The sequence below is a fragment of the Bubalus bubalis genome, chromosome 21 (genome assembly GCF_019923935.1).
Source record: "Bubalus bubalis isolate 160015118507 breed Murrah chromosome 21, NDDB_SH_1, whole genome shotgun sequence".
Lineage (NCBI taxonomy): Eukaryota > Metazoa > Chordata > Mammalia > Artiodactyla > Bovidae > Bubalus > Bubalus bubalis.
In genome coordinates, this window is record NC_059177.1 from 27,166,285 (window position 1) to 27,186,459 (window position 20,175).

The following is a 20,175-nucleotide window of genomic DNA, read 5'->3' on the forward strand; positions in this document are numbered from 1 at the left end:
TCTTTTCCTAAATTTCACTGGTAGAAAGTTTAAAAATCTGCAACCCAGGCACACAGGATTTAACTTTGGTGGGGAGAAGCAGCATGGAGATTCCAAGGAAAATGACATGATGGATGCAAAGATAATTTAACTCATTTCAAACAACTAGTGATGACCCATACAATGCCAGCAAATATGCAATAGTCTAGAGCTATCAAGATGAAAATGACAATGTTCTAATCTTATTGGAGCCCCTAGATTAGGAGAACAAAATGGAAAAACAGAAAAGTATAGAAAATATACCCCACGTCCAAGGAGATGTGGCTGCGCGGGCACAGGAGGGCCTAGAGGAGCTATCCCACATTGAAGGTCAGGAAGGGTGGTGGTGGGGAGATACCCCTTGTCCAAGGTAAGGAGCAATGGCTGCGCTTTGCTGGAGCAGCCGTGAAGAGATACCCCACGCCCAAGGTAAGAGAAACCCAAGTAAGATGGTAGGTGTTGCAAGAGGGCATCAGAGTGCAAACACACTGAAACCATACTCACAGAAAACTAGTCAATCTAATCACACTAGGACCACGGCCTTGTCTAAATCAATGAAACTAAGCCATGCCCGTGGGGCAACCCAAGACGGGCAGGTCATGGTGGAGAGATCTGACAGAATGTGGTCCACTGGAGAAGGGAAGGGCAAACCACTTCAGTATTCTTGCCTTGAGTTAATATGCTACTGGAGATCAGTGGAGAAATAACTCCAGAAAGAATGAAAGGATGGAGCCAAAGCAAAAAGAATACCCAGCTGTGGATGTCACTGGTGATAGAAGCAAGGTCCGATGCTGTAGAGAGCAATACTACATGGGAACCTGGAATGTCAGGTCCATGAATCAAGGCAAAATTGAAGTGGTCAAACAAGAGATGGCGAGAGTGAATGTCGACCTTCTAGGAGTCAGCGAACTGAAATGGACTGGAATGGGTGACTTTAACTCAGATGACCATTATATTGACTACTGTGGGCAGGAATCCCTCAGAAGAAATGGAGTGGCCATCATGGTCAACAAAAGAGTCCGAAATGCAGTACTTGGATGCAATCTCAAAAACGACAGCATGATCTCTGTTCATTTCCAAGGCAAACCATTCAATATCACAGTACTCCAAGTCTATGCCCCAACCAGTAACGCTGAAGAAGCTGAAGTTGAATGGTTCTATGAAGACCTACAAGACCTTTTAGAACTAACACCCAAAAAAGATGTCCTTTTCATTATAGTGGACTGGAATGCAAAAGTAGGAAGTCAAGAAACACCTGGAGTAACAGGCAAATTTGGCCTTGGAATACGGAATGAAGCAGGGCAAAGACTAGTAGAGTTTTGCCAAGAAAATGCACTGGTCATAACAAACACCCTCTTCCAACAACACAAGAGAAGACTCTATACATGGACATCACCAGATGGTCAACACTGTTCAGGATGGGGAACACATGTATACCTGTGGCGGATTCATTTTGATATTTGGCAAAACTAATACAATTATGTAAAGTTTAAAAATAAAATAAAATTTAAAAAAAAAATCGAAATCAGATTGATTATATTCTTTGCAGCCAAAGATGGAGAAGCTCTATACATTCAGCAAAAACAAGACCAGGAGCTGACTGTGGCTCAGACCATGAAATCCTTATTGCCAAATTCAGACTGAAATTGAAGAAAGTAGGGAAAACCACTAGACCATTCAGGTATGACCTAAATCAAATCCCTTATGATTATACAGTGGAAGTGAGAAATAGATTTAAGGGCCTAGATCTGATAGATAGAGTGCCTGATGAACTATGGAATGAGGTTCGTGACATTGTACAGGAGACAGGGATCAAGACCATTCCCATGGAAAAGAAATGCAAAAAAGCAAAATGGCTGTCTGGGGGAGGCCTTACAAATAGCTGTGAAAAGAAGAGAAGCAAAAAGCAAAGGAGAAAAGGAAAGATATAAACATCTGAATGCAGAGTTCCAAAGAATAGCAAGAAGAGATAAGAAAGCCTTCTTCAGCGATCAATGCAAAGAAATAGAGGAAAACAACAGAATGGAAAAGACTAGGGATCTCTTCAAGAAAATCAGAGATACCAAAGGAACATTTCATGCAAAGTTGGGTTCGATAAAGGCCAGAAATGGTATGGACCTAACAGAAGCAGAAGATATTAAGAAGAGGTGGCAAGAATACACAGAAGAACTGTACAAAAAAGATCTTCACAACCCAGATAATCACGATGGTGTGATCACTGACCTAGGGCCAGACATCCTGGAATGGGAAGTCAAGTGGGCCTTAGAAAGCATCACTACCAACAAAGCTAGTGGAGGTGATAGAATTCCAGTTGAGCTATTCCAAATCCTGAAAGATGATGCTGTGAAAGTGCTGCACTCAATATGCCAGCAAATTTGGAAAACTCAGCAGTGGCCACAGGACTGGAAAAGGTCAGTTTTCATTCCAATCCCAAGGAAAGGCAATGCCAAATAATGCTCAAACTACCACACAATTGCACTCATCTAACACACTAAATAGCATATTGAAAAGCAGAGACATTCCTTTGCCAACAAAGGTCCGTCTAGTCAAGGCTATGGTTTTTCTTGTGGTCATGTATGGATGTGAGAGTTGGACTGTGAAGAAGGCTGATCGCTGAAGAATTGATGCTTTTGAACTGTGGTGTTGGAGAAGACTCTTGAGAGTCCCTTGGACTGCAAGGAGATCCAACCAGCCCATCCTAAAGGAGATCAGCCCTGGGATTTCTTTGGAAGGAATGATGCTAAAGCTGCAACTCCAGTACTTTGGCCACCTCATGCAAAGAGTTGACTCACTGGAAAAGGCTGCAGTGCTGGGAGGGATTGGGGGCAGGAGGAGAAGGGGATGACAGAGGATGAGATGGCTGGATGGCATGACCAACTCTGTGGATGTAAGTTTGAGTGATCTCTGGGTATTGGTGATGGACAGGGAAGCCTGGCGTGCTGGGATTCATGGGGTTGCAAAGAGTCGGACACAACTGAGCAACTGAACTGAACTGAACACGCTAGTAAAGTAATGCTCAAAATTCTCCAACCCATGCTTCAGTAATATGTGAACCATGAACTTCCTGATGTTCAAGCTGGATTTAGAAAAGTCAGACAAAGCAGAGATCAAATTGCTAACATCCACTGGATCATCGAAAAAGCAAGAGAGTTCCAGAAAAACATCTATTTCTGCTTTAGTGACTATGCCAAAGCCTTTGACTGTGTTGATCACAACAAACTGTGGAAAATTCTGAAAGAAATGGGAATACCAGAGCACCTGACCTACCTCTTGAGAAACCTGTATGCAGGTCAGGAAGCAACAGTCAGAACTGGATAGGGAACAACAGACTTGTTCCAAATAGGAAAAGTACGTCAAGGCTATATCTTGTCACCCTGCTTATTTAACTTATATGCAGAGTACATCATGAGAAATGCTGGCCTGGAGGAAGCAAAAGCTGGCATCAAGATTGCCAGGAGAACTATCAATAATCTCAGATATGCAGATGATACCACCCTTATGGGCAGAAAGTGAGGAAGAACTAAAGAGCCTCTTGAAATTGAAAGAGAAGAGTGAAAAAGTTGACTTAAAGCTCAACATTCAGATAATGAAGATCATGGCCTCTGGTCCCATCACTTCATGGCAAATAGATGGAGAAACGGTGGAAACAGTGGCTGATTTTATTTTGGGGGGCTCCAAAATCACTGCAGATGGTGATTGCAGCCATGAAATTAAAAGACGCTTACTCCTTGGAAGGAAAGTTATGACCAACCTAGACAGCATATTGTAACGCAGAGACATTCCTTTGCCAACAAAGGTCTGTCTTGTCAAGGCTATGGTTTTTTCAGTGGTCACGTATGGATGTGAGAGTTGGACTATAAAGAAAGCTAAGGACTGAATAATTGATGCTTTTGAACTATGGTGTTGGAGAAGACTCTTGAGAGTCCCTTGGACTGCAAGGAGATCCAACCAGTCCATCCTAAAGGAGATCAGTCCTGGGTGTTCATTGCAAGAACTGATGTTGAAGCTGAAACTCCAATACTTTGGCCACCTAATGCGAAGAGCTGACTCATTGGAAAAGACCCTGATGCTGGGAAAGATTGAGGGCAGGAGGAGAAGGGGACGACAGAGGATGAGATGGCTGGATGGCATCACCGACTCAATGGACACGGGTTTGAGTGGACTCCAGGAGTTGGTGATGGACCGGGAGGCCTGGCGTGCTGTAGTTCACGGGGTCACAAAGAGGCGGACATGACTGAGCAACTGAACTGAACTCAACTCAACAATATTACTTCTGTTTTATTTTTTTTTTTTAATTTTTGGGGGGACCAAGAGGTTATGGATTCTTAGCTCCCCACCTGAGAATTAAACCCATATCCCATGCATTGGAAGGGGAAGTCCTAATCATTGAACATCCAGGGAAGTACCCCCCTTCCCTGCACATCTTTCAAACTGACAGTTCTAGGAGGCATTCTGTATACTTATCAGAGGTTCATGCAGAATCAAGCCCTCATTGATTCTAGTAAGTAATGTACCATGTAATGATTTTTCCTCCATCCCTTTTTTACTCACCTCAGACTGTTTCTCTTACCTCCTGAGATAATCATCCATATACACTCAGTCACTCAAGTCTTTCTTGGCTCTACTTTTGGGGAAGAAAAACTAAGATACTGTTGACTTTGTTGAGTAAGCCGTTGTTTTTACAGAAGGAAACACTTATTTTCCCAGGACATACATATTGCCTGCCATGATAGAATTTTCCCTTAGAAACTTCAGTGTTGATTAAACATTTTGAGAATTTGACTAACCTGTTAAGTAGGAAAGGGAACAAAAGAGGAGGAGACGCTTTAAATTTGGAGGTTGGAATACAGAGCAGAAAATAATGGTTAAGTTTATGTCCTGCTGATACTGATGATGATTAAGAGTCAATGGGTTCTGTGTTATATGCACATTTGGGCTGCCTTCCAGAAGCTTCAGCTTTTGTCAGGAAAAAGGAGAAGTCGTGATCATCCCCTGAACCCTAGTTTTCTTTTTCTTTTTGTAGTAGAGCATCCTTTACTGAGATTTTTCAGCTAATTGCAATTATACCTCTGATCATGGAAGCTGGATCATTGCATGGGATTCTTCTTTATTTGTAACATCCTGTATCAGAGAGATTCAGACCAAAATCTTCACTGAACTGCAGTCTTGATCTTTATTGTCTTTTTGGATGTGTTCATTGTGTTTTTTTTCCCCAGCTTTTTTACTCACATGCATGACTTCTCTTACTGGAAGCTTTCTATTCCTTCAAAAGCAATCTTGTTGACACTGTTCGGGTAATGATTTAATTTGGTAATTATAAACCATTAAGCATTTCAATATTAAACTTTAAAGAAATTTCAGGAATTATGTGTAGAAAGCTATTACATTGCTAATATCTGTATTCCATTTGCAATTTAACTATCACTACTGGACAGTATTTTGCATTTTAATTGAAAAAGCAACACGTCGCCTCAAAGATTACAGTAGGGTTGTGTTATATAAGTAGTAAAGCTCACATGCAGTTTTCAGTGATGCTGATTTTATCAGCTTCTTGTGTTATAATTGCAAGTGATCACAAGGTGTTTTGAGACTGAGCTCTAAATTTTTAAACTTTAGGACCATTTAGTCAGCGGGCCACAGTTTCAGATTTATTGCTACTTGTATGTTCCATTTTAATCCTCTTAGGGGGATTTTGTTTTTTACCTTGACATCTCTTATTGTCATATGTTTTGTATTATGACATATTCAACTGCACATATGTATATCCAGTTCAACATATGACCTTTTCCACCATTTCCCTTAAAACGATCTATACCGAATTCTTTGGTCAGAAATGTATAGGCCATTCTGTAACATCCATCCCACTGTAGTAGACCTTATCAGTGCATATTTTATTTTATTTTCTGTCTCTGCCATATTGTACTTGATGTTTCTCATTTCACTTAGCTGAACACATCTTGTTGCTCAAGAAACAAGTGCTTCTTGTTGGGAAACGGTAGTCATTCTTTGGCTGATTTCAAGTCCTACAGAGGTAGAATTGTGTACTCTAAGCCATGCCATTATACTATGTGACATTTCACATACCCTGCTTGATAGCCTACCTGGATGAATCCACATAGAGAAGCCAGCATCAGTGATATGTAGCCAGTAGACTCAGACTCCAAACTGAGCACATGCATGTCGGAGGAAATCAGAGTCACCCCTCACTTTTCTCTGTGGGCACTGCCTCTGTCTTGTCTCTGTGGCCTTGTCTTCTTCTTCTCTCGTGTGGTGAGATCAACTTGAAAGTGAAGTGTGCGAGCATCCCTTAGAAAACCTGACCCAATACAGAAAGTTAACGTGTCAGGGTGAACTGTTTTATACACCAAGAATGGTCCACGTGCATATTCACAGAGAAAGCAATTAGAATACCGAGTGTCTCTCTCCTGGCTCTATGTTCCTGCCTTTAATGTCAGTTTGGGAGTTACTGTCTCTAGGGTGTGATTGGAACTTGGGATGCCTTAGAGCTGCACAGCGCGTGGCCAGAAGGGCAGTCAAGGTGAGCCACTTGGATCCTGTAGGAGGTGGTGTGGAAGAAGGCGAAAGAAAGTAAAAACTGTGGACAGGTGGCTTTTATCTTTGTTGTGGTGTCTTCGTTCCTTGACCAGGGATCAAACATGCACCCCTTGCACTGGAAGCGTGGCGTCGACCACTGGACTGCCAAGGAAGTCTGTCTTTGATTTTTAATTCAGATTTCCCCGGTTGTATATATACTTATTTTGTGTGTGTCTGTGTATTTAGTTTTATACAGTTGTATCGCATGTAGTTTGTATATCCACCTCATGGTCAAGATCCCTTACAATGCCCTTTTATGACCACTCCCATAGTCCTGCCCCCAGCTTCCCTAAACACTGCTGCTGCTGCTAAGTTGCTTCAGTCGTGTCCAACTCTGTTGCGACCCCATAGATGGAAACCCTAAACACTGGCAACCACTAAACCATCCTCTTTCTGAAATTCACGTTCAGCTTTGGTCCTAGTTGTAGTTCTTTTTAGATGCTCCTTATCATGTTGGTTTCTTGAAATCTGGCTTTGGAGGCTTCAGAATAACGTCAGAGTTTGCAAGAATTAGGAGATAGGAAGAAAATTCTGAGAAGTTTCTACCAAATAATTTCTGGCATGACTTCTTATTTATTTTGACTCCTAGACAGGCCTTGTTCTAATACAGTTCTTGTCAAGATTGAACCATATGCAGCTTTGACTTGAGTTTGGGGTTGTATATGTAATCTGTCAGGATATATCAGTAATCCGAAACTTTGGATGTTTATACTGCTTTTATCTCTATATTCCCTAAGGTTCAAAAAAAAAAAATAAAGAAAAAAGCTGGGAAAACACTTACAGCATTACAGTTATTTTTTCTTTGCTCTTCCTGGTGCATATTCTCCAGGAACTGGCCACATCAGGTTTCCACAAATAATGTACCTTGCCCTTATATACTGTGGGGCTTCCCAGGGGGTGCAGTGGTAAAGAATCTGCCTGCCAATGCAGGAGATGAAAGAGACACAGGTTCCATCCCTGGGTTGGGAAGATTCCCTGCAGGACGGCATGGCAACCAACTCCAGTATTCTTGCCTGGAGAACCCCATGGACGAAGGAGCCTGGCCAGCTACAGTCCACAAGCTCTCAGAGAGTCAGACACGCACACGCCCTTATATACTGTAGAGACAGTGTCACTGCAGAGCAAGGGACAGACCTGTGACAGACATAGTTAGTGTTTAGGCAAAAGAGATTTTCACCTTTGGAAGAGAAGAGACATTAGTTTCTGTAGGACTTTTATCTTTTTTGGTGTATTCTAGGGAAAATCCGTGATGAGTATGTTTTCTGGTGTGAAGTTGTATATAATAGAAGAGAACAAGGAATTGGACAAGAAATCAGTAAAAATTATGATACACACTTGGTTGTCAGAAAATAATGTTTTGAAACTTTTTTCATGTATGGGCTAACATACTGATATGATGTACTCTTCTCTCTAGTCTTTGGAAAACATTCCAGTATTGCAGTTTCAACTCAGTTACATTTCAAGAGCCTTACTGTTTTGATAGTGCTGCTTTTGGTTATGGCAATGGCACCCCACTCCAGTACTCTTGCCTGGAAAATCCCATGGACAGAGGAGCCTGGTAGGCTGCAGACCATGGGGTCGCGAAGAGTCGGACACGACTGAGCGACTTCACTTTCACTTTTCCCTTTCATGCATTGGAGAAGGAAATGGCAACCCACTCCAGTGTTCTTGCCTGGAGAATCCCAGGGACGGGGGAGCCTGGTGGGCCGCCGTCTATGGGGTCGCAGAGAGTCGGACATGACTGAAGCGACTTAGCAGCAGCAGCAGCTTTTGGTTTTAGATTTAAGATGCTATAATACTGTTATATAATTTTGTAGGGTAAACTCTGAATAATACCACGAACACTGTGTTTTCTCCTTTCATAGTCACACATATGATGAGTTTTGCTGATTGTTTAATTCCATGTTTATAATCTAACAATTTAATACTATTTTTAGTAACAATAAAATGAAACAACGTAGGGTTCTTATTTCCCTTTGATGTGTTGACTTACAGTGCTTAGCATATTCATATGTGTCTACAGTTTGCAGTTTTATCAGTTTGAAGATGGTTGTTTCGGTTTTTGCATTTTTCAAGGCAAAGTTGAAATTTTTGAAGTTGTATCTTAAAATTCATGCTCTGCCTTACTTTTCATAGTCAGCACATAGGCAATTTATATCAACCCTTAAAAGCTGTGAAGTAAGTATATTCTTTCACAAATTGACAGTGCAATTGTTCTGATACAGAAAGTGACACCTCGTGGTGTATTAACTGTGGAATGCACAGTATTTTTTTTTTTTAAATCAGAATTTAGAGAAACAGGTTTTTCTTCTCTTTCCTCATAATCTTAAGCTTTGTTCAAAATGAAGCCCATAAATTTTCTTCATGCTATAAGCTGGAGAATATGAATTAGAATTTGCTATCCTGGATTGTTATGAGAAGAAATCAAATGGTTTTTAAAAAAGATCACTGGTGATCAAAAGAGTATTTGCCTTAATTGCTTTATTAAATACTTAAAAATAATTATGTGGGCAATGATAAAAACAGTTTGTATTTTTTTCACTATAAATAAAAAGAAATATGTGAATTTAATTCACAGGGTTAGTGAGTATAGTTTTTATTTTTATTACTGAATTTCTAGAAACACTAATAAAGAAATCAAAATCCAAAGTTTCCTTCTCAGAGCAAATGCTGAAAGTTCTCCTAAGGTTCCTGAGAGGGATTTTTTCTTTTTTTTTAATTTTCCTGTAAAAAGAAAGGAATGTCTCTTGTGCAAACATTTTAAATGTATGGTCCTTTCTGAAATCCTGTTTTGTTTTGTTTTCAAATCAGATCTTGAAAATTTTAAAACCAAAATGAGAAGCACAGTGTCAGTGCGTGAAGGCCAGGGAGTCGTCCTGCTCTGCGGCCCCCCGCCACACTCTGGAGGTAACAAGTGCTATGTTTTTGCTTCTTATATTTATTAAATAAGTTTCAGGGCAAGACCCACAGCATATGTGCTCTTATTGCTTCCATAAATTACTTTGAGAAACTTGATAATCCAAGCATTGTATTCTGTCGGCTGAGTTGGAATATAAGAAACTCAACAAAACATTGTCTATCTCGAGAAGTTTACACACATGATTTACTCATTCCAACAAAAAAGATCTAAAGGCAGGCAAGATCAAGTTCATTCCAGTTCCCTAATGGTGCTGAACAATGCTTCATCCTTACACTATTACCATTTGTTATTCACTTTTAGACCATGACATACATTGGTGTCCGTGGGGTTCTTTCCTCTCTTTCCCTCTCTCTTTCTGTCTCTCCCCTCTGCCTCATACACACACACTTGTACATGATTACTGATATATGCTGTTGGACCTCTTGATATATATGTAATATGTATTGAAAATGAAATATGTTTATATATCATATCATTTTTATTGAGGTGTTGAAATTGCAAATTTTATGCTACATTGGTATAAATTGAATTATTGCTGGAAATTCAGGACCTTAATGAAAAAGCTGCAAGAGTAAAATGAACTTCTGCATGTATGAAAGTAATTTAATAAGCCCTGTTCCTCGTTAAGAGCCTGGAGTGCTGGTTGGATTTTCCTCTTATGCTCCTGACCAGAGGGGAAACTGAAAAGTCTTCTTCCCAAGAGAGTAAAGCTTATTCAAATGAAAATATGCTAGACTTCATTTGTTTCATGACATCTGAAGCAAAGTCCTTGTGGCCCTTTGGTGAGTTGACAGTTTAAATCACAAAACCTTCAGCCCAATAAAACAGACATTTCCTGTCTTCTGTATCTGATCATTTGAAATGTCTGAGCCAGCTGCACACTGCAAATTTGGGGCTTATCTGCCTTGCCTGCCCTCGTGTTGGTGGGTACGAGTTTAAATTGGGCTCCCCAGTCTACTTCAGCAGTATATATTTTGCTGACATCATGAAGTTCCATCAGATCTTTGACTTTGAAAGGAAGCATAGATTCTTTTGATTAGCAAGAAAAGTAACTGATCTCAAAATGACTTGAAGAAAATAGGGAGTTTACTGGCTCATAAAACTGTGTTGATCACGTGCTGTCTATAGAGCTGTGTGGTTAACATGGAGATGTGCTGCCCAGAACAACTCGCTGCCTCCCTGTGGGTAGTGGGGTCCGCTAGTGGCCTCCTGCTCTCAGCTCCTTCCCAGTCTCCTTGGCTGCAGGAGCCACTTGCCTGTGGTCTCACCTTTCCAGGTGCTGCCCGCATCTGGTGTCTGAGCAAGGAGAGGATGTCTTGGGGTCAGCCATTTCTGACTGTTAACACTGGGCAGTTCTGGTGGCCAGTGCTCTATCCAGAGCTACCTGCCAGGATGACCAGGGCTTTTTTGGATGACCCCAATTTGACTTCTTTCTGATCTCAGATCCTGGTTCTGCCTCCTTGTTTTCACGGGTTTTGATCATTAATCAAAATCTTTTATCCCAGACTCTGGTCTTTGCTCCCTGAGAACCCAAACTACTGAACCCACTAATTTAGCCAATTTCATAAGCAGTTTATGTTTCTTGGTATTTTTTGATTCTGCTTCCCTCTATGTTGATTCCGTTGTTCTATAGACTCCCTGTGTAGCACAGGTGGCCCCTGGCAACTCTGGGCTCTCATGATCCTTGATGCTAAAGATCCTCTTGGGCCAGACAGCCTGTTGCTCAGTAGCTCCTGATGTTAATTGGACTGGCCTTGCTTGTGAGATTTTTCCCTCCAGCAAAGGGCTGAAATCAGCTCCATCTAATGACAAGCACTTGAATAAGAAAGACATCATTTTCAAAGGAAAAGGGTTTCATTATGAGAAAAAAAAAAAGGAAAACAAGGGAGAGGGATGTGTTAGATACACACTAACCACTAAAACAGTGTTGGAATTACAGCTAGTAAGCAAGTATCAAAATAACTAAAATTTACTGTTTAAATCAACATAAAATAGTAGCTGGGCAGTCTTGTTTATGATGTATTTGGGAAATGCTGACCCGATTTATGAGCCTGCCTAAATGATCTTCTTTAAGCGCTTTTATGATGCGCTCGCTGATGACAGAGGAGGGGCTCTTTGAGTTGCACACCATGAGGGTGTCTTAATAAGCTGTTGGATAAAACATATTACAAAAGATGAATCATTTCTGTTGTCATGAAATTGGAGAACTGCCCGCCAATCACAGCTCTCCTCATGTAATGACATCCTGATTTTTCTCTGCCTTTGGTGACTTCATATAGTTCTCCTTTCATTTTTAAAGCTCACAGTCTGGGCTGACCATGGAGGTCTGTAGAATTGTTGGCAAAGAAGGAAAGAAATCTGCCTGGATATGGAGCATTAGCTCTTAAGAACTCGGTGCATGCACGGGAGGACAAACAACTGAACAAAAGCATACTTTCCTTCATGCCAGGTTGTGCAGGAAAATGATAGGGACCAGAGCGACAGATTTAGACACTGAAAACAGGATTGTCATTGATCTAGGTCTGCCTAATGCTGTGCCTGCCAACACACAATTTATACCCACTGCTCTGACCCCTTGGTTTGGGAGCATCTTGAAGACAGAGCCTATGTTCAAGTTTGCCTTGCACCCAAGTGCCCAGCAAGGCAATGGCACCCCACTCCAGTACTCTTGCCTGGAAAATCCCATGGACGGAGGAGGCTGGTAGGCTGTAGTCCATGGGGTCGCTGGAGTCCAACACGACTGAGCGACATCACTTTCACTTTTCACTTTCATGCATTGGAGAAGGAAATGGCAACCCACTCCAGTGTTCTTGCCTGGAGAATCCCAGGGACGGGAAGCCTGGTGAGCTGCCGTCTATGGGTCGCACAGAGTCGGACACGACTAAAGCGACGTAGCAGCAGCAGCCCAGCACAAGGCTGGTTTATAACAAGCAGTCAGTAAATAATAGTTAACAAATGAACACATTCATGAAATGAACAGAGGAATCTTCTTAGATTTGGCCAATGATAAATGCTTTTTGAGAATGTACTGGAAATCCTGTTTCTAGACGTAGACGCATTTAACAGTTGATATGCCCTGGGCACCAAGAAGACAGGTGCAGACACGGCCAGATCATGGCGAACTCTGACCACAGCAACTCTATCTGCTCTGCTTCATTTTCTTGTGGACTGGGAGACTTCTAATTCAGGGGAGGATATGAGGCAGCATAGAGCAGCCAAAGCCATGACCTCAGGGTTTATCAGCAGGCGTGATGTGGGGCACTGGCCGCCCTGCTGTGTCCCATTTTGTCTTCTTCCCACAAAGTCCCATCGTCCCTCCAGGACATGAGTTTCCCTTTTCTGTCTTCACCACTGTGTTATTTTTATTCACTTTACCATGTTTCTTCCATTCTACTTGGTCTCTTCTCATTGGTCAGAAATGTTTAATGTCATTGTTACTTTCTGATTACTGAAGATACCCTCATATTTTATTCATCTGTCATATGCTCTAATAGCCTGACAGAGTAGACACAGGGGCAAAATAATAATAGAAGTAATGACAGTAATAATAACAACAACAAATAATAGTACCCTCTATTTACTGAGTGCTACTTAGTTGCTAAGCAGTATGCTGGCTCTTGGTGGAAATAAATCAACTTCTAGGAGATTCTTTTGATTAAAAGTATGGAGAGGAACCGGATAAGTGACAAGGGAGATAGATATGCAAGGAGAGAGCCTCAACAGGAGTCCCAGAGTATGGACACTGCATATGTTCCTCCTACTCCCTTAATTAATTCATGTATGCAGATAATTTATAGGAAAGTAGCAGCAACCTGGGGCTGCTTTGCTGAAGAGCAGTCCCCATTTATTTGATGCCATAAGAAAGAAAAATTGTTTCATGATGGGTGACAATTAGAAATGTTTCTTGGGGGATCCGCATAATTCCTAAGCAATGCAGGCTACTGTCATTTGACAAGAGTCTTATCTCTCACGCATTCTGTGACCTTTCTGCCACTTCCTATTCATCATCATCTCTGCAGAATAATCCAGTACTTCTTTAAGGCAAAAAGGATTTGTATACTCTAGAAAATTAGTTGGAAGATCAGGAATTAGCAAGCCAAAAAAAAGGTACCAGCCAGGGATTATCTGTGGCTTAATTATTATTCTAGTTACCAGTAGTGTGAAAAGCTGGGAATTAGTATAATTACCAGTCAGTTACTGATTTCGCTACAAGATCATTAGAAATTCAAATGCATACAAAAAAATATCCTAGTATAAATAAAGATACAACACTAGATTATGAGTCCTTCATGATAAGTACTAATTAGACAGGAATTCATAGGTTAATCAAGTTATTGCATACACACATGTGAACAAAGACTTGATTTTTGTCCAAGGATGGCTAATGAGATTTATTCTGAGTAAGTAATAGACCTGAGTGTTTCACAGTGTTTCATAAGCAAATGACTTAGGTGTCTGATTCAGTTTCCCATGTCTGTGCTCTGTGAATATTCTTCTTGCAATAACAGCCCTGGACACTGCCATCCACTTACAACAACACAGCCTCTGAGATGTGAAAAGGAGAGTGTGAGATGCCAAACAACAAGTAGTGGAGGTTGAAGCAACTTCATCCTAAAAATTGCTTTGTAAATCCTGGTGTGACAGAGGTGAGAACTGTGAGCAGCATAACCAGATGGCATGGGATTTACACACTCTGTAGCAACATCTTTTTTTTTTTTTCCGCCCCCTTTACCGAGGACCAAAACCCAAAAGCTAACTCAGATAGTTTAGCTGGGGGAACTTAAAGAAAAGTTTCCAAGTAGGAATGTTCTGGAAAGATTCGTCCAGCTACTAGACTTTGTTTCAAGGGAATGAGATATTACCAAGCATTTTCAATGTGATTTTGACCCCAAACAAGAATTTCCCTAAATACCTTAATGTGTAAACTTCGCACGTCTTGTCTTGGGCACTCATTTTTCCTTGAACTACACTTCTCTACTGTTGAGGTTCCTAATCTATGGAAACTTAGTTGCTGGATCCCAGGTGGCTCAGTGGTAAAGAATCGCCTGCCAATGCAGGGGATGTGGGTTTTAGCACGGGGTCCGGAAGATCCTCTGGAGAAGGATATGGCAATCCACTCTAGTATTCTTGCCTGGGAAAGAGGCTAGAAAGAGTTGGTCACAAAGAGTTGGACACAACTTAGTGACTAAACAGCAACAATAGCTTTTTACAAAACTTTGAGGTAAAGAATACATGGGCTGTTCATGGGCAAAATGTGCTTTCTGCCTCCCATGATATTTGCATCACTGGTCACTGTGTAAAAGGTTTTTCTGAGAACCCAGCGATTTCCCCTTCCCTAAAACAGTGTGTCTGAAAGTTGCGCCGTGCACGCCTTTATACTGTCACAGATTGGGAAATCAAAATCCAGCAGATGACTGGTGGGTTACTGAGGAGTAAGCCTCTATCTACACCACAAAATATCACTCCTCAGTTAATGCCCCCAAGCGTGGAAGGCGGAGGGATGTTACCATGTCATGACAAAGAGTTAAGAGAATCCATCTCTACACTGACTGAATCATATTTTTCAATTGTAAAACTGTTTTTTGACTATATGCTAATGTTGATGTGACTGTCGACATTTATAGGAGTCCAAAATATTAACAGATTCCTAGCGGCATTTAGACAAGTATGTTCTGAATCTGTTGACACAAAAGCCTCAGTCACTGCTTACATGGATAACAATGAAACACTTTGATCTGTCAAGGAAGTATCTATTGTAGTAAATACTCTTGTTCCTGAGCGTTCGTTTTATAGTTGGAAATGGAAATGAAAAACCCCCAGTTTCTCCAGATTACTTAAATGTAGAAACTGTGAATTAAAAATATTCCTTGAGGGGGGTTCAGGATGGGGAACACGTGTACACCCGTGGCGGATTCATGTTGATGTATGGCAAAACCAAGACAATATTGTAAAGTAATTAGCCTCCAATTAAAATAAATAAATTTAAATTAAAAAAAATTATTCCTTGAGTCTGCCACGCCTCCTTACTTCCATCCATCCATCCACCCTTCCATCTGTCCACCTACCCATCGAACTATTTTATTCATGTTTTGATTTATTCATGCATTCATCAAGTATCTTTTGATGTAGGAAAGGTATTTATGTCTTATAATGCTACTTTTACAATAATAAATATGGCCATTTACTCGAATAATTTTAATATTAAATAGAATAAAGTAGAAAGCATTACTGATAAACTTGATAGGAGTGTATCAAATCAATATTTTTTGAACCCCACCCAAACTGCTCCCCATATGAAGTGCAATGCACTCATACTATAGGCAGTAGGAATCCACCTGTCCTCAAGGGCTATGGCTCCACTGGAAGGGAGAAAGGTGGGATTGCTGGTGACGGGTTAACCCTGTAGTGACAGTAAGATAAGCACTGTTATTCAGCTGGACGCTGAGCTTGTTGTCGATAGCATCAAGGAAGGGAGGATCACTCTGCACCAACCAGCTGAGCCTCAGAGCAGTCAGGTAATTTGTCCAAAGACACACACAGTAATTTTGACTTCAGACCTAGGTCTATTGCTTTCTGATGGAAAATTTTCTTATGCTTACAGAAGTTGCAGGCTTCAGTTTTCCGATTTACATATCTTCTGCATTCTGGGACAGCGTTCTCCAAACCCTTTTCAGAGAAGCACTGATATAATTAAAATATTCGTTGAGCACTACCACCCAATGCACACACATGCATATACACTGAGGCAGACCTGCAGGCGCAGGGAGGACAAACCAGGCATCCAAGAACTAGCCACTGAATCTCTGTTTCTTATGTGTAAACAGGGAATAATCACAGAATTTATAGGGTGGTTGTGAGAATTTATGAAAATAATATATATGAATTTATGTCTGATTTATTTATATAGATCAAAATATACTATAATCCTAATATGTTAACTGTGGAGAAAGTATAAAATTAAAATAGCTAAGTACATTTATGAAGAGGGTTTATTTCCGTTTTCTTCTTGTACCCCAAGGTACGTTTGTACATTTGTCTGGAATATTGGTACCCCATTTTAGAAAACATGGTTCTGGAGAGTGTTTGGGTTTCCTGCTTGCAACCATGAGGTTCGGATTATCTGTGGTTGGAGACTTCAGACTTGCTTGTGTGTTGCTTACCAACACGCTGATACTTAGAGGCCTAGAGATGCCTTTGAGGTGCCTGGCCTGTACAAGCATCAGTGACTGTCTCTCCTCCTGCGGATTCCCTCCTTCGCCTCCACAGCCTAGACCCGCACCTAGTGTGTTCCAGCCAGTCTCAGCTGCTTAGTCCGGAGAAGGGCCAATCAGCTACTCTCTCCTAGAAGTTAGAAAATTGACCTGACAGGCTGCAGTGTTTGAATTTGGAGATTTGAGGCAGAACTTCCCTATCATGCTGAGAAAGCTGATGGACATAGAACAGAGAAGCAGCCCTTCAGAGACTGAAAACAGAGACTGGGGACAGAGTGAAGGCTAAAGACTGCCTGGCTGCCGGCCCTCCAGCCTTCCTCCCTTAGCAGCTGCTTTCTTACCCTCTGTCGCCATGAAACAGCCCCAGTATAGGGATATGTATTCTGTTCCCTTTATTATTTTAATCTGAGTCTACTGGGTTTCTGTTTTTTACATCCAAGGGCTCGAGCTAATACAAAGGGCATTATGGTTAGGGCTACACCAGTGTGGAGGTGGAGAGGTAATATAACTGATGCAAGGAGAAGAGGAAATTTAATGTAAAAAGTAAAGGAAGAGAAGCTACCTGTCTGCACAAGAGCCGCTGCGCTGTTCTAGCATCCATTTGTGATTGAAGTCAGCACAGAACACACCATGAGTGGTCCTGGAAGGAGACAGGTCACAGAAGACAATTTAAAGAAACTGCATTTAGGGTTATTTACCTGTTCATTCTATGAGTAGGTTTCCTGAAAATTCTAGGATGATCTAGGACTGCTCTGCATATATTTCATCACAGCAGCATGAATTCAGGCTCACTCCGCCCCCCATTTCATTCTCAAATCCTGTAAATGGTCTGGTATAGTCAGTGAGAAATCATTTTCTCCCACTGAAAAGACCACATAGTTTTCCTTGCTGTAATTCCATCCACTCACAAAGAGAAGTCAGAAAGAACATTATGCTCATGAAAACAACAAAAAAATCACATGTGTAAGCTGGAAGTTTCTTCCATAAGAACTTAAAGGTAGCAGAGCTCTGACATTTTCTGCTTTAAGTAAAAATTGCACTATTACTTTAGTACAAATCGGGGATAGTAAAGGCTTTGATTCTTGACAGCTTAAGCAGAAATTAAGGATAACTACTACTTGGTGGGTTTTGTCAAAAACAAAAATACAGTAACATTAGGTGAAACCTAAGAACTAATTTGTGTGCTAGCAAGAGAGTTAAATGCTCATTGATTTGCCATAAAAATGCATTTGTATGTACTAATGTTTTAATTAAGATTACATGAGCTACTATAACAAAGAAATCTGAAAATATATTAGCTCAAACCAAATCATATTTCTTGCTCAAAGTCCACATTAGGTCTTTTTGATCATAGGCCTCTGGCTCCATCTGTTTGTCTCTCCATTTCAGCATCTAAAATCCATGGTCACTACCTCTGTCTTTGTAGAGTTGACAGATAAAAAAGGAGGGGAAAGCCCCATGGGTGGTTTTTATGGACCTCTGACTGCAGGAGATGGCACGTCACTTAAGTGTACTTTCTGTTGACTGGTCCCCAGTCACACAGTCAGAGCGAGAGCAAAGGAGGACCACTGTGTGTCCCCAGGGAAGTGGGAACGGGTCTCTCTGCCACACTCAGACACGTACTTTTGAAAATAAGCACAACCATGTTAAGACCAAAGACACATGAGGTGCAGAGTGTCTCAAAAGTCTGTATTTCACGAACTCTAGTGGCAACATAAGAAGCTCATTTTGGAGAACTTGTTGAAAATGTGTATCCCATGATCCCACTCTCAGAGATTCTCATTCCTTGATGTGGAGTCTTTCCTGGGAATCTCCACTCTTTGGGGCTTCCCAGATGGCTCAGCAGTAGAAAAAAAAAATCTGCCTGCCAGTGCAGGAGATGCAAGTTGGATCTCTGGGTTGGGAAGATCTCCGGGAGGAAGAAATGACACCCCACTCCAGTATTCTTGCCTGGGAAATCCCATGGACAGAGGAGCCTGGCTGACAGCATTGAAGCATTTCAGGAGTTACATTTTGTTAAGTTGGACTTTAAAAGGAAAGTGGAATTTTTGCCTTGTATATGGCATTGATGTTCATTTATTTATAAGCTGGACAATTCCTATCTCAGCTCAATTTGTCCTTCGTTAACATTGATCCTCTTAGAGAGTACAGCTGCCAGCGTGCCTAGGTGCATAGCAGAATATTCCCTGGGGCTCATCCACTTTCCCACGTGTGGAGCAATTGATAGGTGCCAGGCAGTCAGCTGTGCTTGTTGATAATCACAGGAACTGTGCATTGGTTAAATTTTCAGAGCTTTCAATCCTTGAGCATCTTATCCTTGAGCAGTTTGGAATTGTTTATTGTTGTTATTGTCTGTGTTTGTGTGTGAGTGTTCATCTCAAGGGGATGTGCCCATCTGGAGTAGAACCCAGACTGATCTTATCAGGGAGGAGTTTTAAAATCCTTCAACTCCCTTTATCCTTTGAGGTCTGGCTCTTATTTAAAACCCATTTTTCCCTATTAACTTCAGGAACTTTGAAGTGATACCAGGATTGAAAACCAGGAGATTCTAAAATGACTACTGTGAAGTTTTCAGTTAGATTACAAGAATCAGTTGATAACTGCATCCAAAAAAAAAAAAAAATCACAAAGATCATCTTTGTGTATTCTCAAAGGTCTGCAGGGACCAGCCAAGTGGTTCAGATGAATAGACAGGGCCAGATTTTGAGACTTGGACAACTTTTTCCCCAGTAGCATATTTAAATCACTTAACAGCATCATTTACTTTGTATGCAGTTTTTAAAACATAAAATGCAGTTCTTTTCCGAGTTTATGGTTCCAAATAGGAAAAGGAGTACGTCAAGGCTGTATATTGTCACCCTGCTTATTTAACTTATATGCAGAGTACATCATGAGAAATGCTGGGCTGGAATCAAGATTGCTGGGAGAAATATCAATAACCTCAGATATGCAGATGACACCACCCTTATGGCAGAAAGTGAAGAAGAACTAAATGACCTCTTGATGAAAGTGAAAAAGGAGAGTGGAAAAGTTGGCCTAAAGCTCAACATTCAGAAAACTAAGATCATGGAATCTGGTCCCATCACTTCATGGCAAATAGATGGGGAAACAGTAGAAACAGTGTCAGACTTTATTTTTCTGGGCTCCAAAATCACTGCAGATGGTGATTGCAGCCATGAAATTAAAAGACACTTACTCCTTGGAAGGAAAGTTATAACCAACCTAGATGGCATATTCAAAAGCAGAGACATTACTTTGCCAACAAAGGTCCATCTAGTCAAGGCTGTGGTTTTTCCAGGAGTCATGTATGGATGTGAGAGTTGGACTATCAAGCAAGCTGAGCACCAAAGAATTGATGCTTTTGAACTATGGTGTTGGAGAAGACTCTAGAGAGTCCCTTAGTCTGCAAGGAGATTCAACCATCCATTCTAA

General features: G+C 41.1%; 1 protein-coding gene across 5 annotated transcripts in view; it reads left to right on the top strand.

The window, feature by feature from the left end:
- The window catches only part of CNTN3 (contactin 3), a 393,129-nt gene that overhangs the window by 202,359 nt on the left and 170,595 nt on the right, over positions 1 to 20,175 (top strand). For all 5 annotated transcript variants that reach the window (XM_025271930.3, XM_044934326.2, XM_025271931.3 and 2 more), the window contains one exon: positions 9,424 to 9,519. In XM_025271930.3, coding sequence (XP_025127715.3) covers positions 9,424 to 9,519 — 96 coding nt within the window. The remainder of the gene's footprint in view (positions 1 to 9,423; positions 9,520 to 20,175) is intronic.